The sequence below is a fragment of the Arvicola amphibius genome, chromosome 1 (genome assembly GCF_903992535.2).
Source record: "Arvicola amphibius chromosome 1, mArvAmp1.2, whole genome shotgun sequence".
NCBI classification, from domain to species: Eukaryota; Metazoa; Chordata; class Mammalia; order Rodentia; family Cricetidae; genus Arvicola; species Arvicola amphibius.
Window position 1 is genome coordinate 124,704,463 of NC_052047.1, and position 17,170 is coordinate 124,721,632.

The 17,170-nt window shown below is 45.0% G+C and overlaps 1 protein-coding gene across 2 annotated transcripts in view; it reads left to right on the forward strand.

Annotated features, from left to right (window-relative positions):
* The window catches only part of Prkcb (protein kinase C beta), a 342,543-nt gene that overhangs the window by 273,301 nt on the left and 52,072 nt on the right, over window positions 1-17,170 (forward strand). For both annotated transcript variants that reach the window (XM_038342586.1, XM_038342577.2), the window contains exons 11-12: window positions 12,828-12,919; window positions 15,043-15,105. In XM_038342586.1, coding sequence (XP_038198514.1) covers window positions 12,828-12,919; window positions 15,043-15,105 — 155 coding nt within the window. The remainder of the gene's footprint in view (window positions 1-12,827; window positions 12,920-15,042; window positions 15,106-17,170) is intronic.

Here is a 17,170-nt window from a genome sequence, read left to right on the forward strand (position 1 = left end):
TTTTGAAGCTAAGTACATATATTCTAATTTTGCATAAAATAAATATAATAATGCCCACTTTATGTGTGGCATAGGGGTTGCAAATTTAAGCTCCTTGGCAACTCTTAGGTGGATCCTACTATCATAACTATTTCACAGAGCAGGGAAACTGAGGCCACACAGCTAGGACATGTCAGGGCCAGGATCTGAACCCAGGCAGAAGAGCTGTGATACTAATACACTTAACATATACACTAATACACAAGAAGATCTTCTGAGTGTGGATGGCCTGGCTGTCATTCTACCTGACAATCCTTGGTTGGAATCCCCAACACACAAATGTCCCTGTCTGGGCCTGAGCTCTAACCTAGCCTGTCACCTCTCACCTGCCCTGTAAAACCTCATGTTTCCACCCCCCGTGGGTTTCCCATCTCTGGGGTAAAGCTGACTTTCCATTGGAACATTTAGCACGTGTGAATCTTCAGAGATGGTTCTTCCCAGCCACACACGGATATTACAATGGGGGTATTGTAACACAGCTGAAAGAATAAGGATTAAGGGCACAGAGCACTTCTCTACGGACACAGAACTAGGCCCCCAATTCTTCCTCCTTGAGATGAGCTACATCGTTATAAGATGCCACCTAGTGACCTTACCAGTGGCTGTGTTAGTTTATTTGACTATTGATGTGGTAGAACACCTTGACCAAGACAGCTTATAGAAGGAAGGGGTTATTTTGGCTTCTGACTCCAGAGGGATAAGAGTCTATGATGGTGATGGCGGGGGAGCATGGCAGCCAGTGGCAGGCACGGTGACTGGAACAAGAAGCCAGGAGCTCGTATCTCAACCACAAACATGAAGTGGAAGAGCAAACTGGAAGTTGACAAGGGCTTTTAAATCTTAATCCCGCCCCCGAGTAATGCACTTCTTCCCGCAAGGCTGTGCCACCTAAGCTTCCCCAAACAGTGCCACCAACTGGGAACCAAGCCTATGGGGGGGCACTTCTCATTCAAACCACCTCAGTAACCATGTTACAAGCAAGACCCAAAGCAGCAGTGAGCGGTGACAAGGGCCCTAGTCTGTGTCTTGTGGTATCTCACCACATTCTTCCAGCCCCTTTTTAGCTGGTTACATTACCAATAGGAATGATGGCAGAGAAGTTAAGGAACGTGTGTGATTTCACACAACTAGTTAGTCATAGAGCCTGGAGTTATTCTAGAAGACTCCAGAACCCCAAGTCTGGACATCATTACTGTTTACCCCCCTCATGCCTGAATTCCATGTTACTGCTCTGAGTCACCAAACATTTTCTCTTTATATTGCTGGATCCACGATTTATAATTGTCTGCTTTTCTACCCAAAGGAAATTGACCCCAAGAAAAATAAAGTGACTCAGGCTGCATAATTGACAAATGGGGACCCCAGAAGTAGAGGCACTGTTTCCTAATGTGTTCAGTGTTCTTTCTACTGTGACGTGTTACCCCCACTCTAGGTGGATTCTGTAACGGTTACCTAGGATTTTCTACCTGGGAGTAACTAAGTGTGGGGAGCATTGCGGCTGTTGCTACTGTGGCTTAGGTGAGCAGAAAGGTTTCTGGGAGGTCCTCTGGGGTGGTCATCTGGCACAGTCCATGTGCTCACACTGCTGTGCCTTTGGCCTTGGAGGGAGGCTGGGGGTGGGCAACAGGGCCGGGGCAGGCAGCATCCCTGAAAGTCAGAGCACATGGCCGGCATGTGGGGGTTTCCGGGCCCAATCATTTCAAATTGTCGGTATTTGTTAAACCCACTGCGTCCAAGCGCCTGTGGTGTCACCATGTGGGACACAGTGAACAAAAGGTCAAGTCCCCTTTCCTTTGGGATTCCCGTTCTACCCGGGAGACAAGGAAATGAAAACAGCAACAGCCGTGGAGGGGCTAGATAGTCAGGAGGACTGGTGCGGTGAGAGCATGAGTTTGATGGGATCAGCAAGGAAAGTCTTGGCGGAAAGGCTGACATTTGAGCAGCGACCAGAGCAGGCAGGGCTCTCTGGGGGCAAAGCAGAGGCAGAGAGCAGGGAGAGTGTGCATGAAAGCCCCAGGCAGGAGAACACCCCCTACGTCTGAGGAGCAGCCAGAGGGCCAGAGGAGCCTGAGAGGATTGTCATGTTGTATTTTGTGACCCAGAATTCCTGTATGAATCAGCTATCTTTAAAAGAACGACAAATCTATTGTAGCATACTGCTAACTTGGTAGATTTTTTTTCCTAGAGAGATAGAAAATTAAAGGTTCATGATAGAAGTTTATAAAAGATTATAGAGTGGTCAAAACAGATGAAAATGAAATGCATCCAATGCTACCCAGGGTATTTTTTTTGCCATTCTTGAAATGACACAGTGTTCACTATTTTAAAAAGTTGTTTAGAAAAGCAAAACCCTATCAGAAGTAACCTTATGCTGTATTTTCAAACTTTTCAGAAATATGTGTGGTATTTTCTACGTGAGTGGAGAATATAGAATATTAAATTTCACTTGGTGCATTATAAATGTATTCAGTCTAAATATGCATACGGGAAAGAATCAGAAATAGGCATGGTCAAATCAAAATATTGATTAGATTCAGGGGAGGGTTCCCAATATTTCAGAAATATCTATAAAAAATGAATTCAAATTTGATGTGGATGTGTTTTATATTCACACATGTATATACAGGCATGCATACCCATGTACACAGTCACACATATACCATGACATTTGTGATCTGCTTTGTCCCTTATTACCCTGAGACAAGGTCAGCATGCTCCAATGATTGCAATATATCTACACCTCACAGAGTTGGGGTTACATGCGGCCACACCCAAGATTTTACACTGATGCAGAGGATTAGAACTCGGGTCCTCATGTTTACACGGCAAAGCCAAGGCACTCGTAGGTAAGAACCTATGAGCCATCTCAGTCTCTTAAAAATTTTTAAATTGCCACAAGATGGCAAGATAGATGCAAAAGCTTTTAGAAGAGTTAAGTTTTAGAAAACTGCTCATTAGATGAGCCAGTCTCAGGCAAAGCAACTCCAGTGAGTTGGCCCAGAAACACACGGGGCAAAGGATGCCTTCCCCAAGGAGATGGATATGGACCTGTGATTACCGGTCATAGGACTCCTAGAAAGTCACTAACAGCTCTGAATGTGGGTTTTATCATCTCATAAAGGGAACCCATTACATGGGGATTAAAAGAGATGGTAAACCGAATCTAACAAACACCAAGTGGAAGTTGGTTTTGTGATTAGGGCTGGGCTGGGGCCCCTTGCTGCACGGGCACAAAATAACTTCATTTCCTCCCATCTTTTTGCAGTTTTTCTCGGGGACAATTGTCAGCCAGGCACATTCATGTAATTTCCCAACTGCCAGTGGGCACAAGCAGTTAAATTTCTTCAGCAAAACATCTATTTTAACTGTTTTCTTTTCAATTGAACATATGCACCTCTCTCTCTCCCTGTCTCTCTCTCTCTCTCATTTTTTGAAAATAGAATTAGATTTCATGAGTCATTGAAGGACAGAAGTTACTTCCTCCCCAAATTTGCTGCCATGGCCCAGCAATAACTCAGCTGCAAGGCATGCTGGGAGAAGCATCACCCAGAATACAAAAGAGGGCAGAACCTAGAGATGGGGACGGTCTTGACCATTGAACCCCAAGAGCATCCAAGGGGCAGTGGTGATTCAGGCCAGGGTGTGATGGGGCCTGCGGGCAATGCTAAAGAAAGTTCTGGCAAAGGTTTTTATCAGAGATGACTGGTTATATGAAACAGAACACTTCTATCCCACACTCATAAATGTCACACATAAACAAAAGCAATTACTGACACTAAGAAAGACTTCATGGGAAAGAAACAAAGGCACAGGTATGCTTGACCTTGGAAGGACCTAGAATTTGTAAGCCGAGGGCAGATTTGTCTGCTTTATTATTATTATTATTATTATTATTATTATTATCATTATTTCTGTATTTCACACCACTTGTGGCAAGTGTGGTTCCTCTTGTCCATATCCAGCAAATTCCCTGAGTTCCAGTTCATGGGAAAGAGAATCTGATTGGTTCAGCTTATGCCAGGTGTTTTTCATGGCCTGGCTAAGTGCTCATTGGGTACTACTACCCCAGTAGGAAACCTATATGAAGTGTTCTGACTACTTGGAAGGTAAATGGTGCTCCTGTTAGGTGGAGGATGCCAATGGAGTTCGGAAAGATTCAGGCACAGACAAAGTCTTCAGTGCCTCAGAGGAGAGGAAGCTAGTACCCAAGAGGCTCCTGGAAACTTGGCAGGTATCAGAGAAACAATATCAGGTTCCAATGATTAGAGGCTCTTGTTGGCAGGTAAGGAAGCAGAAATGCAAACTGAGTATAGAAGCTAGGGCAGATGGAGATAAAGGCAGTTGGGGTCTCTGTTTTCTCAATGGTGGTCTTGGAATACGCATCCCATAGTCTAAAATCTATGACATCCACAGAAGAAGAAAGGTACTTCTAACCCTGAGAACTTTTGCATCTGCGAAAGGGCAATAAGAGGCTAAAACAAAAAGAGCAGCAAGTTCTTGTTTGGGATTGGGCTCCTCGAGAGAGTTGAGTGTGGATGCAGGTCCTTGACCACACACGCACCTCAATGAAGCTCTGTGAATTCACACAGACTTGGCACGCATCGTCTTCTCCCATATGGAGGAGAAGCTGCTGTGCATCTTCTCTGTTTGGGAAGACAGAGAGTGTGAATAACCAACCCAAGGTCTCAGAGCAAGTATCCCGTATAACTAGGGTGTGAACCAGGACTGGCGGATGCCAAAGCCAGAGCTCGTAGTCACAGCATTTCACGGCTTCTCTGGAGAGAAGCAGATGGCTGTGTGCGATAAAGGGAGCAACTTACAGACACATTGAACTCATGGACCAACCTTGAAAAATCATTAAAAATCATGACGTAGACAACTTACCGCAACTCATCTTAGAATGTGGCACAAAAGCTGCCCACGTGGTTGGTGTTCTCCCCAAGGTCTAATTAAACGTGGCAAGGGACCTGGGAAGATGGCCTAGTGGATAACACTGCTGCTCCCACAAGCACAGGGAACTGAATTTGGATCCCAACTCCTATAAAAACAGCTGGGCACAGCTCCATGCAGCACCAACAACCCTAGTGCCAGGTCTGTGTGCGGGGAGACAGGAGGCTCACAAGAACTTGCAACCGCCCGTTTCAGAGCAACGAGGCCCTGTCTGAAAGGCATAAGGCAGAGTGATAAAGCAGGCCCTTCAATGCCATCCTCAAGACTGCACACACAAACACGGGCTCTTGTGTGCAGACGCCACACACGTATATACCATCACCACAGAGAAAAAGTCAGAAGCCCCCCTCACCACCACACAGGCATCATGCCCCACTATTTCAGCTAGACTGAGGGAGGACTGTCTCTCTGAGTACCCTGGTCCTGTGTGCAGGCCCTCAGATGAATTGTGCACATACCACGCAACCATCATTTTAAGTGTCCCCTGTACTCAGATTCCAAATTTGGAAAGTCCTGCACAACCATTGTACATGACATGGTGACAGACCGACATTTTACTTATTTGTTTGATTGTTTGTTTATTATTTATTTTTGATTTGCTGATGGAATGCAAGAAATAAAGAGAGCTGAGACTGCACAGTAGTCACATTCAGCTTGCAGACCGAAGGGAAGAGTCAGAGCAGCCTCGGTCTGGAGGAGGTGCTTTAAGGCCGAGCAGACTGGCTAGTCTGAAGAGAAAGATGGTGAATTTGCTGTTCTGAGCTTTTAATTGGAGATGACAGTGGAACACCCACTTAGAGACGTTCTGGAGCCAGCTGGAGCCGACTGGAGCGCAGGAGAGAGGGGAAGGCTAGAAATACAAGTTAGTGCACATCAGCCCAGAGAAAGGCCCTGAGCTATGACGGGAGCGGGAGAGCCATGCTAGGCTTTGCGCTAATCCTCAATGAATACGTTATGATTCCTATATGGGGAGAGGGTCCATCAAGTAAACCCTTATCAAAACCCATGGGTATGAGGACTAGGAATTTTTGAGACCATGGTTTTGTAAGAAGAGTGGGAAGCAAAGCCAACTTTCAGGGAGCTGTGGAGGAGGGGGCGAATTGGGTGAGCGTTGCGAGCTGCGGAAGAGGCCCTATAGTGAGCTCAGGTCTGGAGGTCACTTCTGGGACTCTTAATGCCAGTTCTTATATTGCATTTATTTTGATTGTGGTTTGAGTTAGTTATATGTATATTTTAGCCAAGAGTTTGGATGCTCCAGAGACAAGGTATGTAGCTTACTCTTTATCTGGGCACCTATAATTGACTAATACCATGACTCACACACCAAAAAAAAAAAAAAAAAAAAAAAAATCAGTGCTCAGAGAAAGTTCTCAAACTTGCCTCTGTTCAAGGTTTGCTTTAGATAGCCTCCAGCTGGACGTTCCAAACTTCGTTATTCCTGACCACTGTAGGAAAGGAGCTTTGTGGCATGGACAAATGGTGTTTGTTCTTTAAAAGTAAATTCTTTAAAGTACTGATGGATCAAGGTCAAATCAGACATAGAATGTAAATAGCAGAGTCCAGATGTGAGTTTATGGGTTTTTTTCAGAAACAATGGCTTTCCATTTATAAAGTTTTAACATATACAAATAATTATGTTTTGTTTTCAAAGTGATTTTCAACTTTCTTACTTATTTTAGTCCTGCTATGTAGCCCGAGATGATCTTACAATCTTCCTGTCTCAGCCTCCCAAGTTCTTCATTTTAAGTCTGTACCACCATGCCTAGAAAAACAAAACAAAACAAAACAAAAAAACAAAACCAAGACCAAAACAAATATCAACAAAAATCCATAAGCCGAATTTCTAAGACTAACTTGTAAGTGATTTTACATTTTAAATTTACATTTAAATACATTTTGACAGAGAACTTAAACTTGGTGAAGAACTTGAATCCATTCAGGGGGATAGCTGGAATTCCCTCGTTTCCTTTGGCATCTTCCGATGGTATCTGGTACCACCCACGGCAACCTGTCGTATGTGGCTCCATGTGCCTTATTCTTCCTTGTCAGCAATAATACCCATGAAATTAGAAGTTTCCTATGTTTGATTATATTTTCAAACTCCAAAACCACAAATTATAAAAAGTACAGACCTATGCACCTATGGTTACTTAAAATTATCTGCTTTGAGAAACATTGCTATTTGGGGATGTGCCTGGGGAATCCTCCATACTGGACACTGTGGGTTCCTCACAGCAGCAAGGCTGGGCTTTGTAGTACTATCTGACACAGAGTGGACATCATTAAGTGTTCAGAGGCAAAGAGACAGCAAGATGCCAGCTATAATATTTAATAACTGAGGCATCGGGTGGGCCAACGCTAGCCTGGTACAATTTAAAGATGGTGGACATGCGGGTTATCCACATACAGTTAGCAGTGGAAACAAACCGTAAAGTTCCCTTCAGCCATTGAGGTGATGGGATTCTGACTATTGAGGATTTTTTTTGGGGGGGGGGGCAAGTTGAATTAATCTAGCCAGAAATTAAGCAAGTAAATTCTCTCCCTCACTTCTCCCTCTGTGGCCGATGCCATCTGCTAGTTTTAAAAATAATTTTTAAAAGCAAGTGTTTTGGTTCTCTTCAGTGTGTGGCAAAGACAGATGCTATTTTTAGGCTTGTTTTCTATCACCCCCCCCAAGAACCAGGGGCTGAGTGTCGTTGGCTCTGGTGTACTGTCTGCTTTCTGCCACCATCTTCAGCGTGACCTTTGTGCAAACCGCATATTCAACCTTCCCATTTCCCTCCCTGCCTCTCATTAGGTTGTTAGAAGGGGAAACAGTATTGATCTGAGAAAGAAAGAAACCATTTCAAAAGATATGTAATTGGTTGACTTGCTCCGCTTGCTGTAAACCTGCCAGCTCCAGCTGGATGCCCAGGGAGAGCACTGTGAACCTTCTCCCCTGCTGGGCTGGTAGCTTCCAAGGAAGGATGCATCCATACATTTCTCTGTGATGTCTGTGAGTTCAGAACCTTCCCTGCTGCTTGTACTCACTGGGGCCAGTAGAGTGAGAAGCTTCAAGTGTTGACCCTAGAACTGATCCGTCTTGATTCAAATCCCGCCTCTGCCACTTACCAGCTGAGTAACTGTTAACCTTTCTCCACATTAGCTTCCATGTATTAAGGCAGAGAATGATCTAATACTTGCCATGGTGGATCCTTTAGATATACAAAAAAAGGTAAAATGCATAAAACTCAGGTATACATCAAGGGCTTGGTGAAGTGGCTTTGTGGCGTTATTATCTGTGCAATGCCTTAAAATACACACTTGACAAACATACAGTACTGGTTATATAGAGTAACACAAAAGCCTATGCATTGGAAGGAATTTTTTTTCTTTACACGCTGGATGAAATATTTGTTCCAAGGCCAGCATCTTAGGCAGTCCGTATATGTCATCTTGTTCAGTACCCTAATGAGCAGGTGCGAGTATCCACTGTGTAAGTGAAGAGAAATCTGGAGAGCAGAGAGGTTAAACAGTAGCATGACATTGCACAGCTGGTAGGTAACAAAATGACATTCCCACCCCGGGCTCATTTTGGAGAAGGGACCTTTGCCCCGCAGCTTCCTCCTTGTGCTTGTTCCCCCAGCTTTCTAGTCCTCCCAGTAGCTTTGCAGCTTTTCACATAACACCAACTTTTACAACAACCCTCAGCTTTACCAACACGTTAAACAACCCAGCTGACATGTCATGAAAACATACTCAGTGCTATGTACACGGGACTTTGGCCCTTTCTGTTCTATTCTTAAGTTCCATTCCATTCTAACCCTTGCTTCATTTTTCTCTTAAAAAAATGATATTCCCCACAAACTGACTTGGTGATCTGTTCACGTCAGTACTGATCTGGCTTGAGAAACCAGGTGCCCCTCCCCGTCTTTGTCAGAGTCGCGGTGTACAGCTCTGTGTGTCTTTCTGGGCCACTCTCTTGGAGATGGCTGGTTATACTCTTTTCATCATACACAGGGGATGCAGACCCAGGGACATTGAATGGTATTCTGAATCCTATTCCCAGGGAAGCTGCTGAGTCTTCCAACTCATGATGGTGCTTCAGGTGCCCACGAATTCCTGTGTCCTTCATCCATTTACTCATTGATTTGTATCAGTGGATTGCTTTGGGGTGCTATCCATCATAGACAATCATTCACAAAGTGAAGCCCCAAGTCTGTACCTTTTCTCAGGTTCAGATCCCCTAGCTTGAGTCAGCCTATCTCTGGTCTCCTCTTCCACTTTTTTCTGTATTCCTTTTTTCTCTGTTTTCCACTTTCACTGGTTCCTGATGGATTCCAAGGCATAGTGGGTGGACTCTCTGCCCACGGCCTTTGCATAGGCTGTTTCCTCCCTTAGACACATCCCTGCCCCGGGTGGTTTTACTCAAACATCTTCTCAGTGACTTTTATCCTGAGCACCTGATTGTAGTTGGAAGTCTACATCTCATCTGCCAACATCCCAGTCTCTTTAACCTGCATTTTTTATGTAGCCCTTGCATCCCTAGGCACTCTGTGTATTACCTTTAGTATTCTCTTTAGCAATATCACTCTCTCTGCTAAGTTGGAACATAGAGACTAGGGAATTTTGTTGGTTCTGTTCATTGCTTTTTCTCTCCAGCACCTGTAATCTGTTACCTAGTAGGGCTCTGTGACTATTTCTTTACTTAATGGATAAACAGATGGGATAGACCCTCATCCAGTTAAATATATAATTACCAACTATGATAAGATCAGAGGGGACAGCCAGAGAGGTTCACGAAAGAATATAACGAGCAGACCTGACTTAGACTGGGTGGGTTAATTTAGAGGAAACAGTTTTTTTAGCCTGAGAACATGAGGGGGATTTTAGTTTCCTGCAAATAGTGCAGGCCCTGCAAGCCAAAAGAAAGCAGAATAAAGGAATGATCTAAACCAAACAGAACTAAGAAGAGGGGGTGCTGTTCATTCATTTAGCAAACACTCTTTGACAAAAAGGAGAAGCGTCAAATCTCAGGTGGACATTTCCCAAGGACCATGATACCTTCTTCCTCATTAACCTCACCAACAGCACCTTGCATCTGATTCAAATGAGGGGACCCAAATGTTAACACTCGAGATCCTCTGCTATCAAGAGCCAGAGCTGGGTTTCTAAACAGTCTCTTTGACTTCTAAACATGTGTTCTTTCCCCCTCCGGGCACTTACTGTATGCGCGAGGTACCAAAAAGAGCCTCACACCGCCCCTGACCTGGAAGAAGTTCGTAGCGTGCCTTGAGAGACACATGGGAAATCTCCGAAGCTGAGATTCAGATTTTGTCCTGGTTCCAGTCATTTCACTTCTGCATGTATCCTTGTTTTAGGTTCTTGTTGTTGCTTATAAAAAGCAGAGAAGGGAGATTAGATTACCCACTACAGGCACCTAGGGAAGAGGGAGTCTCTCTTGGGGGTTATTGACACGGCTTAGCTTTTGATAGAGGAACTCTGGACATGACTCCCTAGCTGTCCAGCTCAAGGTGTGGTCCTGCCCTGCACTGCCCCATCTCTCTTGGCTCTGGTTTGTCCTGAAGGGTGGTCTGACAGGCTGACAGACTGTGTGTAATCTCTTCCTGAGAGGCAAGTTCCTTCTCTGACTGGACACCAGTTCTTCAGCTTCTCCTTCTCCCTATGTGGGATTTCTGGGGAAATTTCAATCTTGGGGGATCCGTTGTCTCCACAGTCTGACAGCTGAAGGGAAAGGTGCAGGGGTCTCTTCAGAACGTCATTTCTCCTGACAGGAAGGTCATGATGGCATGCACCTTTCTTTTAAACGTCATTCTTGAGAGATTTAGGGCAATTTGCTGGATTCGCCATGAAAATGCCTGAGATATACTTGGCACACATCAATACTTTCTGTAACAAAATGTCTGAGGAAAAGAATTTAAAGGGAAAAAAAGGTGAATTTTGGCTCATGGCTTCACAGAGTTCAGTCTATGGCTCATGGCTTCACAGGGTTCAGTCTATGGCTCATAGCTTTGCAGGGTTCAGTCTATGGCTCATAGCTTCACAGGGTTCAGTCTATGGCTCATGGCTTTACAAGGTTCAGTCTATGGCTTCACAGGGTTCTGTCTCATGGCTTCACAGGGTTCAGTCTATGGCCTCTTGGACCCACACACCATTTCTCCCATCAGTGGGGGTAAACCTGATGGCAGAGTGCTGTGGTGGAGCATAGGAAGGAAGGAGGGCTAGGGAAGTAGTCAGAGACAAAAATATACCCTTCAAGGTCATGTCCCAGCGACCCACTTCCTCTAGCTAGGTACCATCTCCTAAAGTTCCACTGCCTCCCCATAGCTTAATAAATTATGACCCATAAGTAAATTAACCCATTAATGAAGCCAGAAGTCTCACGATCCAACCAATTTCCCAAGGCTTCACCTCTAGACTCTCATATACCGATATTTTGGGTTGAATATGATGTGTCTTCATAGACTCATATACTGAGGCCTTCGCCACCAGCAGATGGACTTGTGGGAAGTAACTGGGTCCTAAGAGCTCTTGTCTAGGCAGTGGATTAATCCTCCAACAGTATGAGGATGTTTAACTGGGAAGTAGTGAAGGAGGCAGTGGAACCAATAAGGTCAGTAGGTGACCTGAGGATGTTCCTAGGGACTATTGTCTGTCCTGACTCCTTCTGTATTTCCTCTGCCTAGTTCCTGTTTGCCCTCAAATCAGTGGGTCTCCCACATGTTGCTGTCACCATGACGTTCTGTTTCCGTATGATCTAATCTCAAACTGTGGAGACCATGGACAGGAACCATGAGCCAAAACAGACCTGTCTTCCCCTTAAGTAGTAGTCTCAGGTTTTCAGTCAGTGTCAAGAAAGGTAACTACCACAGTTAGGGCTCAAGCCCTAAACACATGAACATTTGGGGAGGTACTTCAGGCCCAAACCACAGTGATGTCTTCTTAGGCTGTTTTCAAACTTTGCTAATTGGTGGATTTTGCTAGCCACCAGGTCAGATGTCTGCTACCTAGTACCTCGAAACTCTGTGACTTAAAGCAACAGAAAGCACTTATCACTTCACAATTCTTTCTTGTCAGGGATTTTGGGCTGGCACACCTCCCTAAAAGTCCAGTATCTGGTCTCAAATGATGTTACAGCCAAGTAGCCAGTGGGGACTGCAGTCTCCTGAAAGCTTGACCGAGGAGAAATAGTCTTTTCCAGAGTGATTCGTTCATGTGACTAGGGAGCCAACGCTGTCTGTGAATAAGAAGCATTGGGTATTTGCCAATAGGTCTCTTCTAGTGTTGGTTTTGTGTCTCCAGATCATGGCTGTGGTAGAAGACGTAATTCAAGAAAGTGCAGAGTGGAAGCTGTGAGGTCTTTTGTGACCTCATCCCCAAATCATGCATGCTGTTATTAGCCGTGTCATTGAGGGGATATAGACGGGAGGGCATGCATGTTAGGAAGTAAAATCACTGAAGAGCCAATGTGAAGATCGGCTCCCACAGACACCTACTACTGTAAAATTATCCACCCAGTATTTCCTACTTTTTGTTCCAGCAAATTCTGTTCTAAACAATAATATCAATTAAGAAGTAGGATCCATGTGCTAATTATATTTTTCAGCACAAATGAATTTCAATTTGTAGTTACTAATTAAAAGCGGTTTCATTCCACCTATGCCTGCATACTGACAGCAGCACGGAGGTTACCCTTAAGAGAATGCTGGTTCCTGCGTGAAAGAATGCATCAGAGTCCTGGCAGTTTTAATCATAAATTCCAGCGACTCCCTGCTCCCTGTTTGGAGCCTGAGAAACTATGGGGTTGATTGATATTGCTGTTTGCTCTCTTTCCACAGGACCGCCTGTACTTTGTGATGGAGTATGTGAATGGGGGTGACCTCATGTACCACATCCAACAAGTTGGCCGGTTCAAGGAGCCCCACGCAGTGTAAGACAGACCTCCTGCTGTGCCCTTTCCTTGGGATAAATGGGTGCCAGTGCCTTTGAAGTTTTAGCCAATAAGGATTTTCAACATCTAAAGCTTCCTCTTTGGGAAGAATATTTGGCCAAAGAGAACCATATTCTGCTTGTTTGGGGGGATGTTTCTTTATGTTCCTGAAGGCTGGCTAAGAACTCATAGCCCTAAACCGATGGTTGTTTCATAATCTCTAAAAAAATTTTTTTTGGCTCCTCAGTCCTAAAGAAGGCCTTCCATTTTCCCCGGAGAATATCTTAGCAGGTTTTTGTTTGTCCGTTTGCTAATATTTATCGAGAGCTTTCTTTGTGCCAGCCCCTGAGTACTGAACAAACACGGTCTCGTTTTATACTGAGCAGCACGGGGAGGGAGACAGTTTCACCCGAACAAGTGAACCGAGACCCAGAGCTGGGCAAACGTCAAGATTCTGACACTAGTGGAGGATCTGTGTGGGTGAGGCCCACCCGTGTTAGTTCATCTGTTTCCTACACCTCTTTCCCTCTGACTCTGGGGGAGATAAAGGATCAAGTTGATTAGCAGCCGCAGTCTGTGGGTTCTCCATTTTGTTCCTTCCAATGCATAAGCCAGTAAGAAATAATGTATAAAATTTTAAAAAAATCTCACTAAGCTTTTTCTTTGCTTAGAACCCCGTGGGTGAGCAGGAACAGAAAAAGCCACAGGAACGAACGTCAGTTCCCCTTCCTGGGTGTTTGCTTAGATCGTGTTGCTTCTCCAGAGAGTCCCGAAAGCCCCTCTAGGGCCTCACCCTACAGTTCTGGGAGAGCTGTGGGCTGCAGTTCCTTTCGGCCTCCTTCCTCTCTTCCCACCTGCTGAAAGCAGGAACACTATTTCCCATGCTTCCAACTCAAGTGTCGTGACGATATCAGAGTTAGGACTGCTTCTCCTTTCCTCTCGGACATGGAGTTGACCCGGGTTTAACTCATTGCTACGTGACATGTACTATGAAGACTCAACACAGATCCCTGAGGGCCACCCAACCCTTGTGGTATAACTGGCTTTTTTTTTTTTAAGTGTTCTTAAAATCTCTTTCATGAGCCAGGCACAATGGCCAGACCTTGGGAGGCTTAGGCAGGGAGATTTCACATTTGAGGCAAGTCTGGGCTACATGACAAGTTACAGAGTTGAGCTACAGAGTGAGGTTAGACCTTAAGAGATAACATAACAAAACAAGGACTGAGGATGTGCCTAGATGCACAGTACTCTGGTTTCTGTACCCCTGTACAGAACCTGTACCCCTAGAACCTCCCCCACCCAATAGACTTTTCTTTCTGGTAGACTTCCACAAAGAAGTTACACTTGAGACACCAGCTGTTTCCAGTCTTAGCAGGACCACTATTTGCTGTCTGTCTTTTTTTTTTAAATATTTATTGTATTGTATATTGTATACAATATTTTGTCTGTGTGTATGCCTGCAGGTCAGAAGAGGGTATCAGACCCCATTACAGATGGTTGTGAGCCACCATGTGGTTGCTGGGAATTGAACTCAGGACCTTTGGAAGAGCAGGCAATGCTCTTAACCTCTGAGCCATCTCTCCAGCCCCTGCTGTCTGTCTTTCCAGGCTCTTCACAGACTTCATTTCTAAGCCTCGGTTTCCCCGTTCGTTTAGCAAAGGGGCCGCCTATGGCCATGGTACCCTGAAGGCACCTGGTCTCGTTGGTATAGCAAAGTTGTACTAGTAGGACCTATGGCAACACATTCTAGGTTGAATTAAGACAGACAACCCTGGAAATGATGCCGAGTGCATGCTAAGCTCCCTACAGCTGCCAGATGTGCTCACTGAAATCCTTTAACACGCAGCAGACAGAAACAATCCTTCTGCACCAGCCCTCCCACCCCATAGGCCCCTCACCACTATGCAACTCCTAACCCTTTACCCATCATCACGTGTCACTCTGAGCCGTCCTGTTGGCCCACCCATGTGCTCAGCACTCTATGAGACGTAGAGCTGACAGGCCATAGTGGGCTTTCCATGCCCTGTGCCTTGTTCAATGTGATATTGACTTCCGGGAGTCACCAAGCATACGGTGTCGTTGACCTCTCTCCATCGCCATTCTCCATTCTTCTCTAATTTCAGATTTTACGCTGCAGAGATTGCCATCGGTCTGTTCTTCTTACAGAGCAAGGGCATCATTTACCGGTAAGTGAGCATGGCTGTTCTTTCCATCTCCACGGCTCCCTCAGCTCCTCCCTTCCTGCCTCTTTCTTCAACTGCTTTTAAAATTAGAATCTATGGTGGGGGAGGAATTCTCCAGTACTAACTTGGGCATGTGTTCTGCCAGGCAGCATCGCCCACTGCCCTGGCAAAGTTTGGGCAGCTGTCTATGGTGATAGAAAAATCTTGATGGACTGTCTCACCCATGAGTCTTTGGGACCTCAAACACTAGGACACTGAGTCTCTGAGAAGACGTGCCTCCGACAAGAGGGTGCCAACACTCTTCTCCTGGACTGCACATCCAGGAAGCATGGAAAGAATTAACTTGCAGAATGAGGCAGGGCTGTGCGTTATGCAACCATTTTCCTTGCATGTAGCTGCAATTTGGAAATAAATCTCTGAGTTGCTCTCCCTGAAAGACAGGATTAACTTCAGAAGTTGGCATTTGCCGGTTTGTGGAGAAATAAGTGTGTGATCATAGCTGTATGAGTCACACCATTTTATATTTCATGCAAGGCAGGGTAGCGAGCCCGAGGCTGCGATTTGTCAGCGAGTCCAGAGCATACAGTTCCTCTTGTGCTACGTCGATGAGAAAAGCACAGGCTACGGGGGATTGACTGGCTGTTATGTAATAGGACCTGGTTGGGCATGTGCTTTTATCAGCTCTTAGCATGGGCAAGGGTCTAAATAAAGGCCCCTGAAGAGTCATAGAAGCCCATTCCATTCATTTGTTTGGCAGATATTCATCAAAAGCCTACTGTGTGTTGAGTACTGTTCCAAGTGGAGGAAACAGAGAAGGGATGGCAGCTGTTGAGCAAGAGACAGAAGTGACCTATAGAGAGTACAGAAGGGGGCTGCTGGTGCTGGGAATCAATGGTCACCTTTCTAACACAGAAGGAATGGGAATTCTTGCCTGGGGTTAGAGATGGCTGGGGGTCTTGAACCCCTTATTTGAGAGCTGAAGGATATGGGACAAACTGTAGGGAGATACCAACTTTGGTTGTTTCCAGGCGGGTGGAGGCAAAACTGGAGTTGCTAGGGGAAAGAGTAATGGAAGGTGGAGTCTTGCAGGAGTCCATGGAACCCAGCTTCATTTGCTCAGCAGCGGTGGTATGAAATCGGGAGGTGAGATGATATTGTTCCGAGCATGGCACATCCCCATTTTTCCCCCTGATAATGAAGAAGTTAATGCATTGGGAAAAGTGGTTTTGTCTGCCTCATAGATCGTACAGTGAATGTACAGAATCAGAAAGGCAAATCAATTAGTTTTAAATAGTTTGGTCATCTTGCCAGTGATTGCCCTCAATGAACACGTGCCACCATGTCAGTATAACATGAAACTTTGGACTCCTTCAATCTCTCAAGTGTCCCTCTCATAATGGGGTGTCATCTTATACTGAAAGTAATCCTGGCCTCAGAAGGCACACACTACCTTCTGTATAGAAGGGTAATTGTCATCTGTATGATGTGACCCTACATTCGAGCCAATGACTTTAATCGCTGCTTAATCTCCAAAACCAAGAACTATGGGTAAGTTTGCACTCAATAAGAATTTCACCTGATGGACTGACAGTAGGTCTTACTCCTGCACAGGACATACCTCTCAAAGAATAGAACCAACCAGGCTCCTGAGAAGATTAAGTGTGAACTAAGGTATATGTTAGAAGACAACCCAGCCCCGGGAATGAAACTGAGTTCTTGTTAAGATGGGGATTAAGGCTTATTTTCAGTCTACCAGGATTTGGATTGAGATTTGGAATTGATGAACAAACAGTTCAGGTCCTAAGACAGTGTCTTCTCTAAAATGTTCTGACTGTCTGCCTGTTTGTCTGTCTACCTACCCCGCCTGTCTGTCTATCTATCTGCCTGTCTGCCTGCCTGCCTAATCTATGTATGTATGTATGTATGTATGTATGTATGTATGTATGATGTATCTATCTATCTATCTATCTATCTATCTATCTATCTATCTATCTATCTATCATCTCTCCTCTCTCTTTCCTATCAATAGATTCCCCTTTTCATTCTCCTTTGTTAATATGATGGATTT